The sequence below is a fragment of the Mesocricetus auratus genome, unplaced genomic scaffold, assembly GCF_017639785.1.
Source record: "Mesocricetus auratus isolate SY011 unplaced genomic scaffold, BCM_Maur_2.0 Super-Scaffold_100676, whole genome shotgun sequence".
NCBI lineage: Eukaryota > Metazoa > Chordata > Mammalia > Rodentia > Cricetidae > Mesocricetus > Mesocricetus auratus.
The window spans coordinates 67,379,594-67,400,927 of NW_024429266.1; the positions used below are offsets into that span (position 1 = coordinate 67,379,594).

The 21,334-nt window shown below is 45.4% G+C and overlaps 1 protein-coding gene across 1 annotated transcript; it reads left to right on the forward strand.

The window, feature by feature from the left end:
- Positions 1 to 3,004: 3,004 nt before the first annotated feature.
- Positions 3,005 to 18,055, forward strand: LOC101835411 (5-hydroxytryptamine receptor 5B). Its single transcript, XM_005070309.4, has 2 exons — positions 3,005 to 4,512; positions 16,611 to 18,055. The coding sequence occupies exons 1-2, from the start codon at positions 3,736 to 3,738 to the stop codon at positions 16,944 to 16,946; spliced, it is 1,113 nt and encodes a 370-aa protein (XP_005070366.1). The 5' UTR covers positions 3,005 to 3,735; the 3' UTR covers positions 16,947 to 18,055.
- Positions 18,056 to 21,334: the final 3,279 nt, after the last annotated feature.

Sequence of the window (21,334 nt, forward strand, 5' to 3'; positions counted from 1 at the left end):
TCTCACTAATGCTTTGGTTGTATTCTATTAGTCTTGTTTGGCCTGCTTTGTTTACCTTCCTCCTGCCAGGCATGGCTCTTACCCCTTCTCCCTCCGATTTCTCAATGAGATCCCTATATTTAATGTCCAAGTCAGAAGCAGTCATTCTCCAAAAGGTGTGCTCTTCCCTTCCCAGAAAGCAATGACCTTTATTAGGTATCTGTAAACTATTTAACATGTCTTGTTGCAACATGGTTATTCTATGTGGTCCCTGGCAGATGGAAGGTACTTGTCCTACTTAGCTTTAACTGCCAACTTGACCCAGCCTGGAAATCACAAGAGAGGAGCCCTTCGGTTGAGCAATTCCATAGATCAAACTGGTCCAAGTATGTCTGTGGGGAATTGTCTTGATTGTTAGTTGACATAGTAGGATCCAGCTCCGCTCACTGTAGGTAGTTCCATTCCTTAGCAAGGTGATCTAGGATGTTTGAGGAAGCTAGCTAAGCATTTAAACTGATATATAATCAAATAAATACCTAGTGCCTTTTAAAAGTGGATACTTTTTAGATGGGGCTCTGGAGATGGCTCAGCTGGTAAAAGGATTTGCTACAGAAACCTGATGACCTGAAAGCTTAACCTCTATCCATTTTTCCATCTGCAAATGATAACTATGCCTCAAAAGGCTGAGAGTGGCGATGGTTTATACTGATTGCCACCTTGACAAGACCTAGAATCACCTAGGAATGGAACCTCTGGGCATACCTGTGACTTTAGAGATGAATTAAGCCACTGTGAATGTGGAATATACTCTTTGAGTGGCTGGGATCCTGTACTGAGTTAAAAGGAGAAAGAGAACTGAGTGCTAGCATTCATTGCTTCTGACCCCCTGCATCATGCTCCTGCCTCCGGTCACGCCTATCCTGCTTTGATGCCTCCACGACTATCCTGCTATGAGGGATCGCACCCTCAAACTGTAAGCCAGGATAAACCTTCCCTTCCTTCAGTTGTTTTTAGGAAGCATTTTATTACAGCAGCAACAACAAAAGCAGCTAGAAAATTGGTAGGCAAAAAAAGTAACTAATACACTGGTAAGGTCAACTAAAAAGCATGTAAAATAAAGTGTTTTGTCATTACAGATAAAAACCTATATAAAAACATGATCCCACTGAAGACCAGGAAAGAATTGATCTGAAGGTCTGGGCATGGAGCTAAAAAGAGCAGAAACTGTCAGCATTTACTGAATGCTGGCATACCCCATGATGCTGGCTTTATCTGACTTCATTTTCATAACAATCTCACATGAAGTTTGATAATCTCCATGTAAGCTGTTTTAAGAGGTATGTGTGTGTGTGTGTGTGTGTGTGTGTGTGTGTGTGTGTGTGTACACCCATGTGCAGGTGCCTGCAGAGGCCAGAAGAGGGTAATGAGTCCCGTGGAGCTGGAGTGGTTATAAGCTGCCTTGCATGTCTGATGGGACCTGAACTCAGAACCTCCAGAAGAACAGCAAGTGCTCTTAATTCCCGAGCTTCTCCCCAGCCCCATTTATCCCCATTTTTTAAGATAAGGTGGCTGCTTCAGAGACCCTAAGTTGCCCAAAGTCTTTCAAGTGATAAATGGTATGACATTTAAAAAAAAACTACAAAGAGAATATATAGTAACATGAAAAATATTAAGGGAAATGGGCAAATAAAAAATTGATTTGGGGCATGAAAAATGTATGTGGAGAGAGGATCAAGGACTAAGAATAGAAGCATGTCATAAATTTGGTGCAAGGAGAATTTTTCTACCTTTTTAACTTCCTTGCTCTTTGTTCAATAAGCTGGGGAGAGTATCATTGCACACGTATTTCTCTTAAATGATTCTTTTCATCCCATTAGTTTCCTCAAGATCACCTGGTGTCCACCCTGCAGCTTTGTGTGGCCCAATGTAACTAGGAACGTGTACTGACATAATTTTTGAATTATGCACACCCCACACACATACATACATATGCATACACCACACATACACACACACAGAGAGAGAGAGAGAGAGAGAGAGAGAGAGAGAGAGAGAGAGAGAGAGAGAGAGAGAGAAGGAGCTGGGGGAAGACCCTTTTCCTGCTTTAGCCTGGGACACCTTTCCAGGTCACCCTCTTGAGGATTCATTAACAACTTGTAGAACTCTGTAGCTCCTCCTAACACCAAGCTTGGCCCTCCTCAGTCCCTAACAGATCAGTAACAATGATACTATAAATAATGTAGCAATAAATAATGCTATTTATTTATTTCCAGGCAGGGTTTTTCTGTAGTACTGACTGTCCTGGAGCTGACTATGTAGATCAGGCTGTCCTAAAACTCACAGAGATCCACCTGCCTCTGCCTCCGGAGTGCTGGGATTAAAGATGTGCATCACCAACGCCCTTGATACGCTTTATAAAATATGAGACTGGGTCCTGAAAGATGCCTCATTGGGTAAAAATGCTTGGCAGCAAGTCTAAATATCTGAATTCCACAGATGTGAGTTCTATCCCTGGGATCCACATGGTAGAAAGAGACAACAGTTCCTTTAGTTGTTCTTGGACCTCATGATTCTCTCTGTTTCTGTTTCTGTCTCTGTCTCTCTGTCTCTGTCTCTGTCTCTCTCTCTCTCTCACACACACACATTTAAAATGTAAAAATAATTTCAAGTATGAAAATTGGGAAGGGGTGTTGGTGGAGGGTGAAGAGAAATTCACCAAGTGTTTTGTTTTTGTTTTGTTTTTCCAAGAGTAGATGAGAGTAGCTGCTGGGCGCTTGCCTGTAGTGGACAATCCAATTCCCCTGGGCACTACAAGACAAGATTAAAGTTTCAACAACAAAACCTCTGGCTTGAAACTGGAGGAGGGTGGTATAGTACTATTAGACGCCCCCCCCCACCCACACACACAGGCAAGCACCGGAAGTTAGGGGTTTGGCAAGCAGGTTGAAAACCGTCCCTCTTCCTGATCTCTGTCAACAGCTTCAGCCTGGAGCGTTTTGCACAAGGCGCAGCGGGTAGGGGAATAAACTCCAGTGCTCAAAAAGCCCTCCTTCTCTAGGAGCTGGGAATCTAGCGGTCAGGATGAAGCTGCGCTATTTCACGCACTGCAATATTTGGTACTCTTGCTCCGGATACAGGTAGAATCGGGGCTTCGAGAAACCACAATGCCTTTGGCTGGGACTCCAATGTCTTCAGTGTCTAACAGAGCCACCAATTCCGCAGGAGGCATGTGAGGAAGTAGTGGCTACAGAATCATGACAGGATTGTTAAAAACCTTCCCCGGAGGCGGAGGCGGCCGCTACGATTCTCTCCGCCCGCCTGGGACAGCGCTACAGCTACAGCTCCTATTGGTGGAGGCTCCATACCTCCTCCGCCCACTTCAGCCCACACCAGGGGCCCCTGGGTTCCAGCCACTATCCATGGGAGGTCTGTCTGAGCCATCCCTGCGCTCAGACATCGGTCCCCAGCCCTCAGCAGCCAGTTACCCTGAAGACCACAAAGGGACCTGGAGATCCTGATGCGCTGGGCAAAGCTGAATTAAGGGATCCCACTCATTTTTTTCCAACCTGGAAAAAAGGACCCACGAAAGCCGCCAAAAGAAGCGCGAAAGGGAGGCTGCAGTTTGGAAAAAGAACCAGGGTGGCGCGATTTAGACTTCTCTGCGGTACAGGGAACGAAGCGCCTCCTTCTATTTCGCCACCCATTCAGTCCATGCAACCACGCGCACATCTGCCCAAGAGCCCAAGTCCCTGAACAATGGAAGTCTCTAACCTCTCAGGCGCCACCCCTGGCTTGGCCTTTACCTCGGAGCCGGAGAGCTGCAGTGACAGCTCAGGTTCCACCAGGGGCGTGGGGTGCACCCCAGGTGGGCTCCTCTTGCCTGACCGTGAGCCACACTTCTCCATCTTCACCGTGCTCGTGGTGACTCTATTGGTCTTGCTGATCGCTGCCACTTTCTTATGGAATCTGCTAGTTCTGGTTACCATCCTGCGTGTCCGTACCTTCCACCGCGTACCACATAACTTGGTGGCCTCTACAGCCGTCTCCGACGTGCTTGTGGCGGCCCTGGTGATGCCACTGAGCCTGGTAAGCGAGTTGTCGGCTGGACGACGTTGGCAGCTGGGCAGAAGTCTGTGCCACGTGTGGATCTCCTTTGACGTGTTATGCTGCACGGCCAGCATCTGGAACGTGGCTGCCATCGCCCTGGACCGCTACTGGACCATCACGCGTCACCTACAATACACGCTGCGCACCCGGCGCCGGGCTTCTGCGCTCATGATCGGGGTCACCTGGGCACTGTCCGCGCTCATCGCGCTCGCCCCGCTGCTCTTTGGCTGGGGCGAAGCCTATGATGCTCGGCTGCAGCGTTGCCAGGTGAGCCAGGAGCCCTCCTATGCTGTCTTCTCCACTTGCGGAGCCTTCTACTTGCCTCTGGCCGTGGTGCTCTTCGTCTACTGGAAGATTTACAAAGCAGCCAAGTTTCGCTTTGGCCGCAGACGGAGGGCTGTGGTACCCTTGCCCGCCACCACGCAGGTGAGAGGGGTTGGTTGGGAATTTGGGGGCGAGACACCCTGGGAGGGTTGAAATTTAGAGAAAATGGAAGAGTGGGACAGAGCTTGACTACTGCGGCATAAGAGGAAAATCTGTCATATTGGGAACGCGAGAGGAGATGGCAATCTGCTCTTTGGAAGAGCACATGGGGTGGCTTATCGCTTGTACTTCTAGCGAACCACCTGCGGGACACACACCTGTGAAAATGGTTTCTTCACTTGCACATTCGGACTAGTGCTGGAGCCTCCAAAACATCAAAAGTAGGTGTGTGTGTGGTGTGTGTGTGTGTGTGTGTGTGTTGAGGCGGAGTCTCGTTAAGCCCAGACTAGACTTCAACTTTCTTTGTAGGTGAGGATAGCCTTGGATTTCTAGTCCCCCAGCCTCCACCACCAGAGTGGAAGATTACAGGCATGCACCACCAACCTCCCTGTATGCAATGGGGTTGGGATGAGGGTGGAACTCAGGGTTTCTTGCATGGGAGGCAAGTCAGTGTACTAATTCAGCTCCATCCCCTGCTTAGCTTTCTTTTTTTATTTTTTGTTTTTTGTTTTTCAAGACAGTGTTTCCCTGTATTGTTTTGGAGGCTGTTTTGGAACTCACTCTGTAGACTAGGCTGGCCTCAAACTCACAGAGATCTGCCTGACTCTGCCTCCCGAGTGCTGGGATTAAAGGCATGTGCCACCAATGCCCAGCCCTGCCTCCTGGCTTTCTTGATGTTAGCAAGTCACATCTAATTATCTGGGCTCAGGCAGGCAGGATGTCTTATCTGGTAAAGGCTCTTTCCGCCAGGCCTGACAGCCTGAGTTCCATCCCTGAGACTTGTCCACATGGACTGCACTGCACTTGCAAAGAATCTCTCTCTCTCTCTCTCTCTCTCTCTCTCTCTCTCTCTCTCTCTCTCTCTCTCTCTCTCTCTGTCTGTCTGTCTCTCTCTGTATATGTCTCTCCCTTTCTCTCTGTTCTGTCTCTCTGTCTCTCTGTCTCTCTCTCTCTCTCTCTCTCACACACACACACACACACACACACACACACACACACACACACACACACGCGCGCGTGTTCATTCACTTGTCAGCACTCTTCATTCTGTCCATGGCAGGTTTGAAGCTACCAACTTCTTGATCCCTGCTAGACTGACTGTTCTGGACGGTAGTGGGATGTCATTCACCTTAATATATGTGAAATTCCTGTAGCTTTCACTCTTTTCTGCCACTGAATCAAGACCCTTCAGAGTCCAGTGACCATATTCCAAAACTCTAGAAGCCACTTCCCAGACTCTTTTTTCTCTCTCTGTATGTGTGTGTGTGTTTTAAAACAACAACAACAACAAATCCATCTCCATTCTCCTTTGTTTAGACCAACCCCAGTAATGTCCCTTGGAGATCCGGAGGAGAGAAACTGGGTTGCAGTTCCAACTCCAGACAACCATTGCTTAATAATACCCTTGTGCCTCATTTTTCTCAACTTTAAACAAGTTAGTTGTTACTTTAATTTAATTTTTGAAGGCAGGGACTCAGGCGTTGCAAGTTGACCTGTAACTTCCTGAGTAGCTGAGGGTGGCGTTGAACTACCCATCTTTCTCCCCTCACCTCCCAGGAGCTGGAATTAGAGGCAGGCACTATCACCCCTAGTTTATAGAGATGTGGGAATGAAGCCTTCAGCTTTGTATGTGTTGGGCAAGCATTCTACCCACATCCCCAGCCTTAGGTGCTACTGTATTGTATAATGCTCCCGGTGAGGATCCCTCGAACTGAAGAATGAAAAAATATCTATATAGTACTGGCTCATAGTGGGTGCCAGAAGGGGTAGAGGAAAGGATGTCTTAACAGCCCACCAGTTTAGCTGAATCAGTGGAGCTGCAGGTTCAAAGTAACTTCAAAAAAAAAAAACCTGACGGAAAACAATTGAGGAAAACATCTAATGTCACAGAACTCTGGACTCCACACACATGCATGTATACCCATGTACACACACACACACACACACACACACACACACACACACACACAATGTGTGGACCAAGAAAGGGATCAAAGTTAAAGAGAGCTTGAGCTAGGAAAGGCTGCTGTAGTTTGTTTTACTTTCCTAAGTGCGTGCGCTTTTAAAAGTAAATTCTTTTTCGTTTTAATGGCAGAGGATTTTTTTAACACAAAACAGGAATGTCAAGTCTATAATTGGAAAATGTTGGAAGGGAGAGCTTTACTCAGAATTAATGATGCTCTTTGAAAGGTCCCTCGGAAATGCCTAGGGTGATCATGGCTTCTCCATCTGATTGGAGGAGTAGGGCTGACTTTTAATAGCTACATCCATCAGTTCTGCACCTAGGAAAATCACGGTGGAATGGACGCCTGGAAGGCCTGCCAAGTCTGATTTTACTCTTCATTTTGGTAGAAGAAACAGGTTTGTTTATTTCTTTATTTACTTTGGTTTGGTTGCGTTGCTGGCGATCAAACTGGGGACCTCGCACTATCACTTAGCACTATCCCTGGCCCTTTCTGTTCTCTTCAGACACATCCTGTTTAGAAAGGTGATGTGAAGAGGGGGGAAGGACAGCTGGCTGACCAATCAGAAGCAGCCCTTGATGGGGAGAAAGAACTCCAGAAGGCAGGGCCAGAATTGTACTGAGTTACTCTTTATTTATTTAATTTTTTTGGTAATCTTTTTTAAAAAATTAAATTAGAAACAAGCTATTTTACATGTCAATCCCAGTTCCCTCTCTCTCCCCTCCTCCTATGCCCCCCACCGACCTCCTATCCCATACCCCTTCTGCTCCCCAGGGAGGGTGAGGCCTTCCATGGAGGATCTTCAGAGTCTGTCTTAACATTTGGGGCAGGGTCTAAGCACTCCCCCTTGTGTCTAGGCTGAGAGAGTATCCCTCTGTGTGGAATGGGCTACCATTCATATACTGGGGATAAATACTGATCCACTACCAGAGGCCCCATAGATTGCTCAGGCCTCCTAACTGACACCCATGTTCAGGGGGTCTGAATCAGTCCTATGCTGGTTTCCCAGCTATCAGTCTGGGGTCCATGAGCTCCACCTTGTTCAGGTCAGCTGTTTCTGTGGGTTTCTCCAGCCTGGTCTTGACCCCTATGCTCATCACTCCTCCCTCTCTGCAACTGGATTTCAGGAATTCAGCTCAGTGTTTAGCTGTGGGTGTCTGCTTCTGCTTCCATCAGCTACTGGATGAAGACTCTAGCATGGCATATAAAGTAGTCATCAATCTCATTATCGGGGAAGGGCATTTAAGGTAGCCTCTCACTATTGCTTATATTGTTAGTTGGGGTCAACCTTGTAGATTTCTGGACATTTCCCTAGTGCCAGATTTTGCTTTAAACTTAAAATGGCTCCCTCTATTATGGTATCTCTTTTCTTGTTCTCCTCTATTCTTCCCCTGACTCCCTCATGTCCTCTTCTTCCCTCCTCTTCTCCCCTTCTCTTTCTCCTAACTCCTTCTCCCCTCCCACACTGCTCCCAATTAGCTCAGGAGATCTTGTCTATTTCCCTTTCTCCGGGAGGGTCCTTCTTGTTTCCTAGCTTTTCTGGTGGTGTGGACTGTAGACTGGTAATCCTTTGCTCTATGTCTAGAATCCATATATGAGTGAGTACATACCATGTTTGTCTTTTTGTGACTGGGTTACCTCACTCAGGATGATTTCTTCTAGTTCCATCCGTTTGTCTGTGAATTCAAGATTCCATTGTTCTTTCCCGCTGAGTAGTACTCCATTGTGTAAATGTACCACATATTCTCTATCCACTCTTCAGTCAATCAGAGTCTAGGTTGCTTCCAGGATCTGGTTATTACAAATAATGCTGCTATGAACATAGTGGAACAGACATCCTTGTTGTATGAATGTGCATCTCTTGGGTATATGCCTAAGAGTAGAATTTCTGAATCTTGTGGTAGACTGAGTCCCATTTTCCTGAGGAACCACCATACTGATTTCCAAAGTGGCTGTAGGAGTTTGCATTCCCACCAACAGTGGAGGAGTGTTCCCATTTCTCCACATCCTCTCCAGCATAAACTTTCATTGGTGTTTTTGATTTTAGCCATTCTGACAGGAGCAAGGTGGTATCTCAGAGTTGTTTTGATTTGCATTTTGATGGCTAAGGATATTGAGCACTTTCTTAAGTGTGTGAGCCATTTTAGATTCCTCTATTGAGAATTCTCTATTTAGTTCTTGTAAAGAGAAGCCTTTTTCTTGAGTGAAACCTTCCCGCCAGCCTGGTTCTAGAGCCGCATCAGTCCCAAATAAACACACAGGAGGCTATATTAATTATGAAGCTGTTGGCCTTGCTTGTTTCTTACTGGCTAGCTCTGACTTATGTAATTACCCCATAATTGTTAATCTACGTATGTCTCTTACCGGAGAAGTTTCTGGGCTTCCTACCCCATGGCGTTACATCTCGACTCCTGTGTTTCTCCTTCCCAGAGTCCTCCTGGACTCCTAGTCCCACCTATCTAGATTCCTATTGGCTCAACAGTGCTTTATTGACATAAGACTTCCCCAACAAGTTCTCTATCACACTTTTTAGTTGGATTATTTGGTATTTTGGTGGCTAGCTTCTTGGGTTCTTTGTATATTTTGGAAATCAGTCCTCTGTCAGATGTGGGGTTGGTGAATGAATATCTTTTCCCAATCTGTGGGCTGCCGTTTTGTCTTCCTGACTGTGTCCTTTGCCTTACAGAAGCTTCTCAGTTTCAGGAGGTCCCATTTATTAATTGGCGATCTACTGAGTTACTCTTTAGAGGTAGGGCCATGGGAAAGTCCACCTCCACTCTGGGCCTTGGCTTCTGCAATGCATGGTATTATCTCTGTCGTGGTTTGAATGTGAAGTGTCTTCTATGTGTTTGAGTACCTGGCTTCCAGCGGGGGATGCTGCTTGGGAAGGCCATGAAGTCTTTAAGAGACAGAGCCTCCCTTGAAGAAATGAGTTGCCTAGAATGACCCTTGATTTCCCAGCCCTATTTTCCTCCCTTTCGAACTGAGAATGCAATGTGACCAGATACCTCCTACTCTTGCTATAATGACTTCCCCTCCATGACAGATTGCGTCTGAGAATTGTAAGAGCAAAAAACTTCACCCCTTAAATTGCTTTTTGTAAGATATCTGGTCAGAAAAAAAAACAGAAAAAATATTTAATAACACAAGATGGTTAATATGTTTATTCATTATTCATTTACTTATTTAGTTATTTTTCATTTATTTTGAGACGGGTTCTCTCTATGCAGCCCTGGCTGTCCTGGAACTTGCTTTGTAGACCAGACTGACTTGATCTCACAGAGATTAGCCCGCCTCTGCCTCCTGAGTGCTGGGATTAAAGACATGCACCTCCCCTGCTCCACTGCCCAGCTTGTCTTTCTATTTTCTTTCCTTTTTTTTTGTTTTTGTTTTTGTTTTTCAAGACAGGGTTTCTCAGTATTGTTTTGGAGGCTGTCCTGGAACTCACTCTGTAGACTAGGCTGGCCTCAAACTCACTGAGATCCGCCTGCCTCTGCCTCCCGAGTGCTGGGATTAAAGGCGTGAACGACCAATGTCCGACTCTTTCCTTCTTTTAAGACTTGAGTTTGGGGGCTCTCACTCCCAAGGCATGACCTGTACCAAGTGAGCTATCCCTCTAACCCCCCAGAGACTGTTTTACTGCTGGAATTATTTGCCCCTCCACAGTCTCTCCTCAGGTGACAGGTGGAGAGGATGCTGGGGTGTACACTGACACAGGAAAAGGCTCCTCTTGCAGAGATTTCCAGGATAGCCTCCAAAATAATACAGAGAAACCCTGTCTCAAAAAAACAAAAAATAAAAGGATTTATTTATATTTATGCGGATGATGTCTCTCTGTGACTGTGTGTATGTGTGTACAGGTGTGCACAGAGGCCAGAGAAGGTTTCACATCCCCTGTAGATGGAGTTACAGGTAATTGTGAGCTGTGTGACATGAGTGCTGCTAAGAATCAAGTGTTCTAACCACTGAACCATATCCAGGTTCTTTAGGTTGACGTTCTATGGCTCAGACTTCCCTGTCCTAGCCAAAAGACATAGTCTCACAGCAGATTTCCTGGTCCTCTGCTCTTACAGTCTTCCCACCCTCTTTTCGTCAGTGTTCCCCGAGTCTTAGTGAGGATGAGTTGTGTTGTAGGTCTCTCAGTTGGGATTGAGCACTCGCATTTTGACTAGTTCTGCTGCAGCAGAAAGAACCCCTTTGATGCAGGGTGAGATGCACACTTATGTGGGCCCTCGCCATCGGTGCTCCATTATTTTATTTTGTGAGACAGAGTCTCAAGTGTTCCAGGCAGACCTCAAACTCACTATGTAGTTGAGGATAACTGGTCCTTCAGCCTCCACCTCCTGAGTGCTGGGAATGCAGGTTTGTGCTGTTTTATGTGGTCCTGGGATGGAACAAAGGGCTTAGTGCACGCTAGGCAAGCACTCTACCAGCTGCGCTATGCCATCTGCACTCTCCAGCCGTTTTAATAGATGTCCAGTGATACCCCATTGCTGCTTTGATTTCTGTTTATCTGCTGCCATGAGGTGTAGCATATTTTTGTATTTTTAATGATGTGCATTTTCTTTAAAATTCACCTACCTATCTATTTATGGTGTACACATGTGTGTGCTGGAGAGGAACTTTCTATTGTCTGTTCTCACTACCTTGTGGGTCTTGGGCATCAAATTCAAATACTTGGCATTGAGTATCTTTACCCACTGTGCCACGTTGCCAGCCCAAGATATGTAGAACTATGATATTTTTAGTGATGTATTTGTTAAAGTTTTTTTGCCTATTTTAAATAGACTGTTTTACATTCCTTTTTTTGCACATGTGTGTGTGTGTGTGTGTCTGTCTGCAAATGTGAGTCACAAATGTGTGTGTAGGCGGCACATGTGTGTACATGTAAAGGCCTGAGGTTGATACTGGGTAACTTGTTTGATCCTTCTTCACCTTACATATTGAGACAGGGACTCTCAATGAACGCAGAGCTTGCTTACCTGGATTTCCTCCTACAGTATTTCCTAGGAATTTATATTTACCCTTTGATATATTTTGTAGTATGTTCTGTGAAGGTGTTAGGTCTAAGTGGATGTTAGTTGTAGCCTCAGTTGTTGAAAACATTTTTTACCCATTTTATTACGTTTGTTCCCTTGTCAAAGATCAGCTGACCATATGCCCTAACTTCATTTCTACTGCTTTGATAAAATCCCCTGACCAAAAAAAAACAACATAGGGAGAAAAAAAGGCTTATTTTAGTCTTTGTTTTTTTCTTTTTTCTTTTTTTATTGTTTTAAATTTATTTTTATTTTTTTTATGTATGTGCCAGTGACCACTATCAACTCCAGTCATCGAGGCAAGCTCTATTGGTGTTAGCAAAAATCCTGCCACGCATTCAATGTAGCACACCTCCCCTATTTTAGTCTTACTTCTAGGTTCTAGTCCATCATAGTGAGAAATCAAGACAACAGAAACTTAAAGCTGGTCACATCACATCCACACTCAAGAGCAGAGAGAAATGAATGAATGCATGCTTACTACTGTTCAGTCCACTTTCTCTGCTCTTACATGGTCTAGGACTCAAACCTAAGGAATGCTATTGCCTAAAGTGGGCTGGGTCTTCCCATGCCAACTAATGCAGTTAAGACAATCACTCACAGAAATGTCCAAAGGCCAATCCCTCATTGAGATTATCCAAGTGATTGTGGATTGCATCAGGTGGACAATTTAACCACCACGCACCACATATATGTAGGTTTATTATTGGGCTCTCCATGTTCCATTGATCCACTGTATTTATATGTTCTTTTGCCAATGTCACATACTCTTGATTACTAAAATTTTATAGTACTTCTTTGTAGTTGTTTTGGTTTGGTATTTTTGGATTCAGGGTTTCTCTGTGTAGCCCTGGCTGTCCTAGAATTCTCTCTGTAGACCTGGCTAGCCTCGAACTCAGAGACCGCCTACCTCTGTCTCCTAAGTGCTGGGATTAAAGGCATGTGCCACCAATGGCTGGCTATACTATGTTTTTAAAAGGATTTATTTATATGCATGTGGATGATGTCTCTCTGTGACTATGTGTATGTGTGTGCAGGTATGCACAGAAACGCCTCAGTCTCAGTGGTCTGTGGTCATTCCTGGGAGAGACTGTCTCAATCAGTGATTGACATTGGAGGTTGGAACTCCCAGAGGACCGTGAGCAACCCTGTCCCTGGGTGAGTGGGCCTGGGCTGTATCAGTGATCCTCATCCCTCTGTGACACTCAACCTGGAAGTGTAAACTAAACAAATCATTTCCTCCTGAAGTTGCTCTTGGTAAGAATGTTTTATCAAAAAGCAAACTGGGACACTGTGCAAGCATGAGGGTCAGTCTCCAGAGCCCGCATAAGACTCGTTGAGGGTTGGTGCCCTCGACACACGCTTGCTTGTCTTGCCTCTCCTCGGGTGGGACTGGGTGGTTAAAGGGTGTTTGAGTTTAATGCTTATTTCTCCAAGGTAGATTAGACTCTGGCTAATTAATTTCTCCTGATGCTAAGCCTTGTTCGGAACAATAAAATGATCTGATGGGTTTTGAAACAGATCTCCCTATCACCTGTGGTAACAAAAAGATCCCCTCACACTATTTGTTTCATGGACAGGACAGAATTTCTGAAGGTACAAACTTATAGAAGTCTATACCTTTGCTGCCCATGTCCTTCCCTGAGTGAAGTGGTGTGCTAGTGTGTGTGGGTCGACGTATGTGTGGAGGCCAAAGGTTGATGTTAGTCATCTTCCTTAGTTACTTTCCACCTTGTTTCTTTAAACTATGTCTATGTCTGTGTGAGAGTATGTATACCTATGCCTGGGTATAAAAGCAAGATGGAAGAAATTAGAGAAATATCACCCTTTACAATAGCCACAAAGAGCACAAAATATCTTGCAGTAATGGCAATCAAACAAGTGAAAGACCTGTACAGTAATAACTTTGAGACCTTAAAGAAAGAAATTAAAGAAGACACCAGAAAATTGAAAGATCTTCCATGCTCTTGGATAGGTATGATCAATGTAGTAAAAATGGCCATCTTGCCAAAGCAATTTACAGATTCAGTGCAATCCCCATCAAAAATACCAATGCAATTCTTCACAGATCTTGAAAGAACTATACTCAACTTTATATGGAAAAACAAAAAACCTAGTATAGCCACAACCCTATACAATAAAGGAACTTCCAGAGACATCACCATCCCTAACTTTAAGCTCTATTATAGAGCCATAGTCCTGAAAACAGCTTGGAATTGGCACAAAAACAGACAAGTAGACCAATGGAATGGAATTGAACATCCTGATATTAACCCCCACACCTGGTTTTTGGCAAAGAAGCTAAAGTTATACAACGGAAAAAAGAAAGCATCTTCAACAAATGCTGCTGTCATAACTGGATGCTGGCATGTAGAAGACAGCAGATAGATCCATGTCTATTGTCATACACAAAACTTAAGTCCAAATGGATCAAAGACCTCAACATAAATCCAGCCACACTGAAACTCTTAGAAGAGAAAGTAGGTGGTACCCTCGAATGAATTGGTACAGGAGACTGCTTCCTGAACATAACACCAGTAGCACAGACACTGAGATTGACAATTAATAAATGGGACCTCCTGAAACTGAGAAGCTTCTGTAAGGCAAAGGACACAGTCAGCAAGACAAAACGGTAGCCCACAGAATGGGAAAAGATCTTCTCCAACCCCATATCTGATAGAGGGCTGGTTTCCAAAATATACAATGAACTCAAGAAGCTAGCCACCAAAACACCAAATAATCTAATTAAAAAGTGTGGTAGAGAACTAAATAGAGAATTCTCAATAGAGGAATCTAAAATGGCTGAAAGACACATAAGAAAGTGCTCAATATCCTTAGCCATTAGGGAAATGCAAATCAAAACAACTCTGGGATATCATCTTACACAGGCCAGAATGGCTAAAATCAAAAACACCAATGATAGTCTATGCTGGAGAGGATGTGGAGAAAGAGGAACACTCCTCCATTGCTGGTGGGAGTACAAACTTGTACGACCACTCTGGAAATCAGTATGGCAGTTTCTCAGGAAAATGGGAGTCTACCTCAAGATCCCACAATTCCTCTCCTGGGCATATACCCAAAGAATGCACATTCATACAACAAGGACATCTGTTCAACTATGTTTGTAGCAGCATTGCTTGTAATAGCCAGAATCTGGCAACAACCTAGATGCCCTTCACCTGAAGAATGGCTAGAGAAAATATGGTACATTTACACAATGGAGTACTACTACTCAGCAGAAAAAAACAATTGAATCTTGAAATTCTCAGGCAAATGGATGGAACTAGAAGAAACCATCCTGAGTGAGGTAACCCAGTCACAAAAAGACAAACATGGTATGTACTCACTCATATATGCTTTTTAGGCATAGAGAAAAGGATTACCAGATTATAATCCACACCACCAGAAGTTCTAGAAAACAAGGAGGACCCCAAGAGAAAAACTCATGGTCTCCTGAAGAAGGGAAGGGAGACAAGAACCCCTGAGCAAATTGGGAGCACAGGGACAGGAGGAGAGACATGGAAAGAAGAGAAGGGGAGGAAGGGGAAGGAGAACAGGAGGACTGAGATGGGAGGAATAGAAGAGGACAAGAAAGGAGATGCCTTGATAGAGGGAGCCAGTACAGGTTTGGAGGAAATGGTAGGGGATCCACAGGGATAACCCCAACTAAGAATCTAAGCAGTGGTAGAGAGGCTGCCTTTGATGCCCTTCCCCTATAATGACATTGATGACTACCTTGGTTACCATTCCTAGAGCCTTGACTCAGTAGCTGATCAAAGCAGAAACAGGCACCCATAGCTATGCACTGAGCCATACTCCCGGAATCCAGTTATGGAGAGGGAGGAGAGATGAGCAAATGAACCAAAACAGAGATACTCTCAGAAACAGTTGACCTGACCTAATGAGAGCACGGAGACCCTAGTTGTAAAGCAGGGGAACCAGCATTGGACCAAAGCAAGCATTCTGAATGTGGGTACCAGATAGGAGGCCAAGGCAGTCTATGGAACCTCTAACAGTGGAGCCAGGGTTTGTTCCTAGGTCACAAATGGACTTTGGGAGCCCATTCCCTATGGAGGGATACTATTGCAGTCCAGATATGGAAGTGAGGGCCTGGGTCCTCCCCGAAATGATGTGATGGACTTTGGTGATCCCCCGTGGAGGGTCTCACTATCCCTGGGGAGTGGGTGGTGGGTGGGTTGGGAGGTCAGTGATAAGCATGGGGAGATGGGAGGGAGAGGGAATGGGGGATGGATATGTAATAGGAGTGTTTCTAAAAATAAAAAAACTAAACACACACACACACACACAAAATGAGGGCAGCAGGTGCCCTCCTCTAGTACTCTCTGCCTATTCCTTTGAGGAAGGGTCTCTCCCTGAACCTGGATCTTATATTTTCTCAGCTAGGCTGGAAGTCGGAAAGCTCAGCAATCCTCCTGTCTCTACCCCCTCACACCTGAAGTTGCAGACATACAAAGGATTCTGGGATTCAAACTGCAGTTTTCATGACAGTACTAGCCGGTGCTCTGAACTGCTGGGCCATCTCCCTAGACCTGTTCACCTTGGTGTTTTGAAACAGTGTCTCTCACTGACCCTGGAGCTCACAGTACGTCGTCTAGACTGAGTGGTCAGTGAGCCCCCAGAGGTCCTCCTGTCCCCATCTCTCCAGCACTCCCCATTATAAGCTTTTGTCACCAAGTCTGGAAGTTTTGGATGGGTTCTGGGGGTTGAACTCAGATCCTCATCTTGCACAGAAAGCACAACCTTTTTTGCCCAGCTACATCTGGAGCTTTTAGCACTCAGATGTATCCGCACTTGCAGCACCTTGTCAGTCACCTTACAATTTTCTGCCTGTCTACTTGTCCCTGTTTATTCATGCCTATTCCCCTCAGTCTCCGTACTCACTGGTTTCTATCTTGGAAACAGCATCTGAGCCTTGTGACCTCACTTTTCTGACAGAACTGAGAATAGCTGACTTTTTTTTCTGCTCAGCTTTTCCCCTTGTTCTGCTATTTTAATTCCATATTTCTTTTGTTCCTAGGCAAAGGAGGTGCCTGAGGAGGCTGAGATGGTATTCACAGCACGTGGCCGAGCTACAGTGACCTTCCAGACAAGCGGAGACTCATGGCGGGAGCAGAAGGAGAAGCGAGCGGCCATGATGGTGGGGATCTTGATCGGTGTGTTTGTGCTGTGTTGGATCCCCTTCTTCCTGACAGAGCTCATCAGCCCACTCTGTGCCTGTAGCCTGCCACCCATCTGGAAAAGCATATTCCTGTGGCTTGGGTATTCCAACTCCTTCTTCAACCCCTTGATTTACACAGCCTTTAATAAGAACTACAATAATGCCTTCAAGAGCCTCTTCACTAAGCAGAGATAAGAAGGGCTGGGGGACACAGGGGAAGACCAGGGAAGGGCAAGGGGATTTGTAACTCCCATTTCACCAGAGACCTGGGGCCTTCTCTCCACCACACACTAATGACACTTCTAAAGTTATACCATTGGGCCTGGAATGTGGATGAGTTCTCATGAAGGGTGACATCTGTTTGGCAAACACGCCCATGCCTTCTACAGAAGGGCACAACAGACAGTACTAGTGGAGTGTGGTACATGTCTACACTAGGCAGAAGCCCTGCCAACCCCTTACAGGATGTATTTTAGGCATTTCTGGTAATGCATTGGACTTGACCTGTGACAAAGCTGATTTGCTTTTGTTTTAATACTATGTTCCTCAGTGAGGGTCTCTCAGGGCTTTCCTGAGGCTGTCTCCTTGACACAGCTTCTCCCCTACCCTTAATCCACCAGAGGAGTCTACCTTTATTAGCTTCTTACATACATATCCTCCACAAGGTGACGATTCTCAGTTTGCAAACTGATGAACCTCACCTGAAACCTTGTTAAAAAGTGTTCCAAGCAGGTGTCTTCAAGACGGCTCAGTGCCACCAAGCTTGGTGACCTGCTTTTAACCCTTGAGACCCACACAGTGAAAGGAAAGAGAGAAAGCTGTCTCTGGATATGTGTCAGCTGCCTTCTCCCCCATGTGCACACAAAATAAACAGTGCGTATCATTTAAAAATGGAAAAAGTGTCCAGTAATTCACAGACTGAGCCAGACTCTCAAAGAGGCCTGGTGGTCTAGTACTGCAGTGTCTCAGTGGTTTTTCTGTTTTATTTTTGTTGTCATTATTTTGAGACAGGGTCTCCTATGTAGCCCTGACTGGGCTGGGACTCAATATGTTACCAAGTTGGCCTCTAACTAAAGGGATTCACCTGCCTTTACCCCCTGAGTGCTGGGACTAAAGATGAGCATATCATCATGCCCAGCTTTTATTATTTGTTTGTTTGTTTTTTAACAAGTAATTAGTCCATGTGAGATACTCCTGGGTGCTTACATTACTCTTCAAAGTTTTGTTTTTCTAAGATTTGCTTTTATTTTTACTGATGTGTATATGTGTGTATATACTGGTATCTGCAGGGACCAGAAGAGGGTGTCAGATCCCCTGGAGCTGGAGTTACACAGTTCTAAGCTGCCCCATGTGGATGCTGGGAACTGAACTCTGGTCCTCTGCAAGAACAATAGAACTTTTAACTGCTGAGCCATCTCTCTAGCTCCTTCCCTTACTCTTTAGAGCAATTAAATGGGCATTTCTGGGGATGATCCAGAGAGCAGGACTCCCTGAAGCTTCTCACGTGGCCTGCTGTGAAGTCTCTTCTATCACAGGGAGGGACAACTGTGAGAAGCTGCTGATGCATGTATGCCTGCAGACACACACACACACACACACACACACACACACACACACTGTGTGTGTACACCTAAGTGTGCTTGAGTGAGGGTGGAGTACTACTATTAAGACATTTAAATGCCATATTCTGCAGGTCTTTGAAGTGTTTGAAGACCAAATATCCATGTCTGACTAACCTCATAGGTATAAGAAGCATGGGTAACTACAATCTGTAATTCTCAGAAATATAGTTGCTCAATGGCTGAAGCTTCCCAACATAATTTAGCAAGGATAATGACTTCAGTGTATATATATGACAGAGATATAACTGAAATATCTTGATTAGAGGTAGAACTGTAAAGTGCAATATGATAAAGTATCCTAAGTTGTATCAATATACAATGGGCACCTTATGTGTGCATAAGTGAGTGTGTGTGTGTGTGTGTGTGTGTGTGTGTAAGCAATAAAATACCCCTGAGGCATTCCTTTCTTGGCACACTATCAATTTATTTATGGTGCCTACTCCAACATCGGGAGTGTGCCGCTCACTGTAGACTCATAACCCATACCAACAAAACCTCTATATCATACAAATCCTTTTGGCTGAAAGACACTAAGGGTCATAGTCAGATGCGCAGCTACAAGACTCTGGGTGGCCCATAGAACAGACCTTTGCCACCTTGCTCAGATACCTTGGCCTGTGTGGGCCTTTCCAGCTCTGGGTTGTCTTCTTAGTCTCATGGGTGGGGACACAGTGTGTTCTCAAGAGAGAGCAAGTGGATGAGCCACTCGCATTAAGTCTGCTGATGCCCCAGGGACAGAAGCCCAAAGTGGGGACAGAGAAGTGGATATTAGGAGGGAAGGAAATAAGAGCTGGGGAAAAGGCTCAGGAGGCAAAAAATGCTCACTCTGAACTCCTGAGGACTTGAGTCTAAACTGCCAGAACCTAAATAAGGCAGAACACAGAAGTGTGTGTCTGTATTCCCAATGTTCCTATGGTGACCGGGGGCAATGACGGGGAATCCCTGCAAGCTTTTAGATCAGCTAACCTGGAGTATGAGGCAATGAACAAGAGCCTTTGCCCCAAGCAAGACTGAAGGTAGGAGTGTAGTACTCACCTACTTTATTATTATAGCAGTCTAGTAATTTGGAAGCCTGTATCTGTCCTCACCTTCTCGCAGTCAATCATCTCCAGAGGAAGCCCCATTAGAGCTGCTTCCCTCTCACAATCCTCCAATGGCTCCTCACACAGGTGCTCAAATGCACCTGGATGTGTGCTTAGGCAGTCTTTTTACTCACGATCCCCTCTGCTCAGAATTGCCACCAGGAATCCATGTGACTGTGTCCCCAGTGGGTGGCTGAGGCCTTCTCTAGCTTTTCAGTGTAACGATGTGGCCACCACCAAACCCAGTCCTCCGGGACCCTCTTCCTTGTTTGAACCAGCATATTGAAGCAGCTGATGTGATGATGTTCTTGTGTGCCTCCTCCCCACTCCAGTCCCTCTGGGAAGACAGGTTCTCTTGTCTGCTCTATTCATTATTGTACCAGTGCCTGACACTGTTGGTTGAATGTATCCGTGAACAATGAAGATTCTCACCAAGCAGGCACCCCAAGGCAAATGATCCCCCTGGTTTGGTTCAGAAGTTTACCACACTTCCAGGAATCATGCTTTTCCGCCAGTATCAAGATGTCTCTGCCCAGAATCACAATGGCTGATGCTACTTGAGCTCTGTCTTTTCTTCTACTGGTTGGAAGAACGGGAAGGGTAGCAGGAGCTCTTGATAGCTCTCTTGCTGATGTAGCCACGGAGCCTGTCCTTGATGGGGGTGTGTTAGCAGTATCCCTCAACACATCACAATTGGCCTGGACATCTGTTTATAAATCAGTTCAGGAAGTAGAGGATTTCCCCGCTTTAGAACAGCGGTAGTTGGGCTAGAGATGGTTGAGGTTAAGAGTGATTGCTGCTCTTGGAGAGGACCTGAGTTCCATCTCTAGCATGCATGTCAAGAGGCTGATGAATACTTGTAACTCCAACTCCAGGGATACCTGATGTCTTCTTCTGGCTTTCACAGGCACCTGCACTCACATGTGTGGGAACATGCAGTGTTTGCACACCCCTCCCCTCACTTAATAGACATCACGTGGTTCCTTCTCTGGGGGATTCGATGGCTAATGTTAATTGTCAGTTTGATGGGATTCAGAATAGTCATGGGAATAAAACCCTAGGAATTTTATGTGATGGAGTTTCTAGATTAGGTTAACAGATGTGGGAAACCCACCCTGAGCATGGATGGCATCATGGACTGGGATCTCAGACTGAATAAAAAAAGAGAATGTGAGCTGAGTAATGGAATTCTTTCTGTGCTTCCTGTTGGTGGGTACAATGGAACCAGACACTTCCAAAGTTCCCATTGCTGTGCCTCCCACCACGATGGGCTGTATCCTTGAACTGTGAGCCAAAATACACCCCCCCAAGCTGCTTTTGTCAGGTATCTAATCACAACCACAAGAAAGATAACTAATGCACTGGGGCTGGACAAAGCACAGTCCAGCTGCTCTTCTACTTTGCCTTTGGTTGCTGTGATAAACACTGGGAGCAAAAGCAACTTGGGGAACAAAGGTTTACTTCACTTTTACTTCTAGGTAACATCTGTATTGTTAGTGAGGGAAGGCAGGGCAGGCTCTGAAGCAGAAGCCACAGAGGAACATTGCTTACTGGCTCCTCCCTGGCACGTATTCAGGTAGTTTTATATATGGACCAGCTTGCTTAGGGATAGAGCTGCCCATAGTTAGCTGAGCTCTCCAATATCAATCATCCATCAAGACCATCCTTTACAGACACAGACACAGGCCAGCCTGAGACAATTCTTCATCTGAATCTCCCTTTCCAGATGACTCTAGGTTTGTGTCAAATTGAACAATAAGAACTAACAGGTAAGAAAAAGGGGGTGAAAAGAGCACCCATAGAAGGTTCCAGGTAAACTAGGCATGAAGGATGTTAATTGTTCAGAGGTGCTGTCCCTGTCTTTTGTACTGCAAGTGTC